Genomic DNA, 6,000 nt, shown 5'->3' on the forward strand with positions numbered 1-6,000 from the left:
GCAGTGATAACCAACAAGTAATCTAACTAACAATTCCAAAACTACTGTCTTATACACAGTGTAAGGGGATAAGGAATATGTACATAAGGATACATGTACATATGGGCTGGGAGTATGAGGGGCTGGGAGTATGAGTCTTAGCAGCCCCAGAAATACCACAGTCTCCTCTTTTCCTTAGGTACCCAGGGACTTCCGGCCCAATGTACCCTCTCAGCAGGAAGGGTATGTGTGTGTGTGTGTGTTGTGGCTCGTATCCACATGCTTCCCAGACAAAATAGTTTGGAAGAGTTAGTGCGTATATAATGTCAACTTTTTGTGACGTTTTTGTTCACTTCAGTTGTTCAGGAATACAACAATTTCTTTGGAGGCAAGCCAAAGTCAGTAGCCGAAGCGTACGTCCCTTTGTCGGTGATTGGTCAATAATAGGGATTCTTCAATAAAGTCTTTGTTGTCTTTCAACGAGAGATGACTCATTTTCATGCAAAAAAATAAAAAATAAGAGACAACATCTAACATCTTAGTTAGATGTAAAATTGCGAGACTAAGATCCCCTCAGCAAAATCTTCAAAATGAATAACAGATTTCTTGAGTTATCTTAGATTCATTTGGACTATTTTGAGGAAGTGCATACTGGCTATGGCGTCTCAAAATTGACAAACAATACTATTGCCGCTTTTTTCTCATTTTTCAAACGAGGGTCTTTTTAGGTAATAAACAAGCACACTTGTTCGGTTCACCTAGCCGAGCTCGGCGCCAGCCAAGCTGAAGAATGCTGACACCTTAACAGACACATCTCCTGGGCTGTGCCAGCCAAGCAGGGAGGGACCCAATGGGGGTCTCAGAAAGCTCGCCAGGGGTGGCCACCCACCCCCGAAACCCCTCTCCTCGGCTGGCCCCATGTGTCTGAGGCATCTGGTAGTGCCTTCCATCATCTCTCCTCACTTCCCCATTAGGAGCCAGCATGCAGGCACGCCACTGTCCAGTCCAGGAGATGATGCAGATAGGGCTTGGAATCTGTCAGAGACTGCCAGTGAATGTGAACAAAGGGGTTTATATGAATGTAATGACCTGGGTTAGTCCACATGGCGTAATCCTCAGTTAAAAGAAGGCAAAACGTCAGCAATGGTAACCATTCCATTGATGCCAACCCTCATGCAACCCGATCACCTGCACAGCTTGGATGCCCATACAGACAGACACCACTCTGTATTGGTTGGAGGAGGTGTCAGTGCTTTTGCAGCAGGCTAATGCAGTTTGGCAGCGTGCTAACAGGGTGATAGGTTATGCACTACCTGTCAGCCCATTGTGAAGTAGGGTGCTACATTTTACAGCACGTCGTCAAACCAGTCGCACAGTCAGGTTGTGTTAAGACACAGACATGGTTTGTTTAGTTTCAATCCATTAACATGATCTGTCTCAGTAAACAGAGCTACAGTAAAGACAAAGGAGTGTAGCCGAGCTCAAAACGCATGTGGGCAACCATACACACACGTCAGTCATAGTGCTTTCGAAAAGTATTCAGACCCCTTGACTTTTTGAAAATGTTGATACATTACAGCCTTATTCTAAAATGGATTAAATGTTTTTTTCCCCTCAATCTAAACACAATACACCAAAATGACAAAGCAAAAACAGGTTTTTAGAATTGTTGCACATTTATATAAAAAAAAAAACGTTAATCACATTTACATAAGTATTCAGACCCTTTACTCAGTACTTTATGAAGCATCTTTGGCAGCGATTAAAGCCTCAAGTGTTCTTGGGTTTGACGCTACATGTTTGGCACACCTGTATTTGGGGAGTTTTTCCCCCCCCTTCCTCTCTGGAGATCCTCTCAAGCTCTGTCAGGTTGGATGGGGAGCGTCGCTGCACAGTTATTTTCAGGTATCTCCAGAGATGTTCGATCAGGTTAAAGTCCGGGCCCTGGCTGGGCCACTCAGGGACATTCAGAGACTTGTCCTGAAGTCACTCCTGCATTGTATTGGCTGTGTGCTTAGGGTCATTGTCCTGATGGAAGGTGAACCTTCACCCCAGGCTGAGGTGCTTAGCAGGTTTTCATCAAGGATCTCTCTGTGCTTCACTCCGTTCGTCTTTGCCTCAATCCTGACTAGTCTCCCTGTCCCTGCCGCTGAAAAGCATCCCCACAGCATGATGCCGCCACCACCATGCTTCCCCGTAGGGATGGTGCCAGGTTTCCTCCAGATGTGACGCTTGGCATTCAGGCCAAATAGTTCAATCTCGGTTTCATCAGACCAGATAACCATGTCATTTGCCTTTTATTGAGGAGTGGCTTCCGTCTGGCCACTCTACCATAAAGGCTTGATTGGTGGAGTGCTGCAGAGATGGTTGTCCTTCTGGAAGGTTCTCCCATCTCCACAGAGGAACTCTAGAGCCCTGTCAAGGCCCTTCTCCCCCGATTGCTGTTTGGCCAGGTGGCCAGCACTAGGAAGAGTCTTGGTGTTTCCAAACTTCTTCCATTTAAGAATTATGGAGGCCACTGTGTTCTTGGGGACCTTCAATGCTGCAGACATTTTTTGGTACCCTTCCCGAGATCTGTGCCTCAACACAATCCTGTCTTGGAGCTCTATGGAAAATTCCTTCGACCTCATGGCTTGGTTTTTGCTCTGACATGCACTGTCAACTGTGGAACCATATATTGACAGATGTGTGCCTTTCTAAATCATGTTCAATCAATTGAATTTACAACAGGTGGACTCCAATGAAGTTGTAGAAACATCTCAAGGATGATCAATGGAAACAGGATGCACCGGAGCTCAATTGAGTCTCATAGCAAAGAGTCTGAATACTTATCTAAATAAGGTGTTTTTTATTTGTAATAAATTTGCCAAAACAAAATCTAAAAACCCAAGTTTCGCTTTGTCATTATGGGGTATTGTGTGTAGATTGTTTAGGAAAACAAAATATTTAATACATTTTAGAATAAGGCTGTAATGTAATAAAATGTGGTTAAAGTCAAGGGGTCTGAATACTTTCCAAGGTACTGTATATGAAGACTAGACTGCATGTGAAAAGATAAGGAATGTGGAGAGAAGGTATGGATCATGGATGATCAGGGATAGAGAGGAGAGGAGGGTGTTGCGTGAAGGACGGACTCATAAGATGCCCGAACCCTAGGTTTCTCCTAAGATCTTTTCCTTTGCAGCGATGGTGAAAGAGTTTAGAGTGGCCAGAGCCCACCACCACCAAACTGTCACTTGCAGAGCTATGGGGGCCTACCCAGCCTAGATATGAAAGAGAACGGTCGACAGTGGAAACTTGGCAGCCAGTTAACACCAGTTCTCTCTGTTAAAGCTTTCACTGCTGGCTCCACTATTGGACCCGGACCAGACGGAAACACCTTCGACTGAGGGATAACATACGCAACTGATTAAAATGTCCATTGGATGTGCTTAGGTGGAAACGGCTGACTCAGATATTCCCATGGACAGACTCTCCAAGCTGGCTCGTCTTAAACATGTCCACCCATCACTACGCTGTGATAGTTAAATTAAAAGCACGACACGAAATCAGATGTCTAAGAAAAGTTGTCATAGTAACCACCGCTTTCTGTAGATGTTCAAGCCAAGACTAAACAGAGATGACTCAATTAGTAAGTATGAATTAGTCTGTCGACCCCATTAATACACAATGTGTATTTATGGTACTTCAGTGTCACCATTGAATTGGGTAGGTTTTACAAAAACAAACAAACACTCTTCTACATGCACACACACTAAGTTGACAGAAGCTGTACCAATATGGATTGCCATTTGGATCTCTTGCAAAGCAGGACTCAGTTTTACAACCCAAAAATGTAAATCATTTTGGGTTGAAATCATAACTGTGCTAAATCCATCTTCCATTAATATTTATGTCCACCCAAAACTAAAATCCTCCTACTTCCTGTCCCCTCTGCTCCTCTTTGTCCTTGATTCTTTCCTACATGGCTCAGGGTGAGAGCAGGAGAGACAGGATCTAAATTGTACTTAAAAAAATAATAATCTCTCTCTTCATCTCCCTTCATCTGCACTGATTGGAACATACCTGACAAGTGAAAACAATAATGGTGGAAGCTCATCATGAGGCTGGCTTTCACCTGGTCAGTTGTCAAAGTGAGGTCAGATTTTGATGCGGTCAAGAATGAGCCGGAGAGAGAAATTACAGGAGAACTCTTTAGCTTACACAACAGCCTCAGCCTGATCTGAGCCAGTACCATGCCAACCCCTGACTCAACATTTGGCCCAGTTCAGAATCAGCAAGATTTAGATATGCATTACAATTAGATATAGGCTAAAATGTATAGGGAATGTGTAGGATATCAGAGCTTGGCTGATGATCTATCCCAATGCAGTCGGAAACATGCATCAATAGTCTATACGAGCTGGGTGGATACAACTCCCAGAGGGTCATGGTGAGTTCATGCATGGGCTATGCAGCATAATATCAACATATCTATTTTACACAATGGGCCCATTCCCTTAAAAAGGTAGGCCTGCAATCCAAAATCTAGTTTTGTGGAGAAAAGTTGTTCATTGATCACTAGGAGGAAGGAAGAGGGATGCCGGTTTACTGTTGAAAAATAAACAGCTGCAATACATTACCAGTTCACCAAACAATTGTCTTGAGAGACAATGACACATCAAAATGGTTTAGGGTTTGAGGACTGCATTGAGCTTACATCTTGTTCTGATTTGCACTTGTAGGCACAACTGGCAGCAAATGGACAATGTGCTTATTTGTTGATTAGTTCAATATATAATAGTGGGTTTGACAGTTTTGAGCTTGTAGCTTACGGACATGAATGCCTTGCCAGTATTCAACAGCCTAAAACAGTGTGCCATTGCCATAACGACATGATAACAGGGCAGAGCACTTGTAAACTGTCACCAAGTCACAACAGTGACAAGTACAGTGTCTCATACAAGTGATACAGTGCATTGCATACAGTAATGAAAGCTTGATGAATTGCTCCCCCGAAAGTGTAGTTTACCTTGATGAGGCATTGTTATGGTATCGTTGACATTAGTGGAGCCCACGTTATAAATTATGACTGCAGATGCGTTGTGGAGTGCAGCGACGTTGCGAATTTTATCTCTGAATGTACAATTCCCCGCAGCTATCAACGCCATCCAAGCATTGTTTTGATAAGGCAGGGGATACTTAGCGTTCGGGTCGCAAGCTTGTCTCTCTTGCAAAAGCAAAGGCATCAACACTTGCCCTCTTGCTTCTTTCTTGGGGGAGTGCTCGCCATATCTTCCACACTCAGTCTTCTCTGTTTTGATTTCTGAAGTCACGGGATCCACATAAGTAACGTTGACAAACGCGGTGTACCATTCTTCTTTCTCCGCCACCGTAAAGTCCAGGCACAGCAAATGCACGAAGCAAAAGGATAGCAGCCATGTTGATAGAGCTAGACTGCGGCTGGCTTGGATGAGGGACATTGCCATGTTCAGTCCGAGGATATAGCGAATGTTTCCCTCTCCCACCAAGCCTAAAAGCTGCCTCTCGCTGGTAGCCTCCCCCCTTTCCAAGCTCGACGACTACGATTTCGGACTACCCTGAAGTTGAAATACTTGAAAAGTGATGTAGCAAACCAACTGGTTAAAGGTAGCTTCTGTTTGTTGACAGAATTTTTTTTAAACAGTTGGTTGTAGGCGTGCTTCTCCACCCTGCCTACTGCTACCTAAGCGACCGGCCTGCAATGTTGTTATCAGTCAGCTGGACAAGCTTTCTAAACATGTGACCTGGGCGGGGATCACGAAGATAGTCGAACCTGTCCCCCATAATAAAGGCTAGTGTTCGCCGATACAGAGATCGGCAATAGTTCCTCGTGAGAGCCAGTTTCATCATAGCCCTTGATGATGGTTTTTGCGATTGCACTTGAAGAAACTTTCACAATTCTTGAGATTTTCTGGATTGACTGACTTTTATGTCTTAAAGTAATGATGGACTGTCATTTCTCTTTGCTTATTTGAGCTGTTCCTTCTATAATATGGACTT

At 44.0% G+C, this 6,000-nt stretch overlaps 1 protein-coding gene across 1 annotated transcript in view; it reads right to left on the reverse strand.

The window, feature by feature from the left end:
• LOC118373769 (RING finger protein 150-like) overlaps window positions 1–5,763 on the reverse strand; it is a 31,779-nt gene extending 26,016 nt beyond the window's left edge. The window contains exon 1 of the mRNA XM_035759994.2: window positions 4,991–5,763. Coding sequence (XP_035615887.1) covers window positions 4,991–5,447 — 457 coding nt within the window. The 5' untranslated portion in view covers window positions 5,448–5,763. The remainder of the gene's footprint in view (window positions 1–4,990) is intronic.
• Window positions 5,764–6,000: the final 237 nt, after the last annotated feature.

Source organism: Oncorhynchus keta, chromosome 29, assembly GCF_023373465.1.
Source record: "Oncorhynchus keta strain PuntledgeMale-10-30-2019 chromosome 29, Oket_V2, whole genome shotgun sequence".
NCBI classification, from domain to species: Eukaryota; Metazoa; Chordata; class Actinopteri; order Salmoniformes; family Salmonidae; genus Oncorhynchus; species Oncorhynchus keta.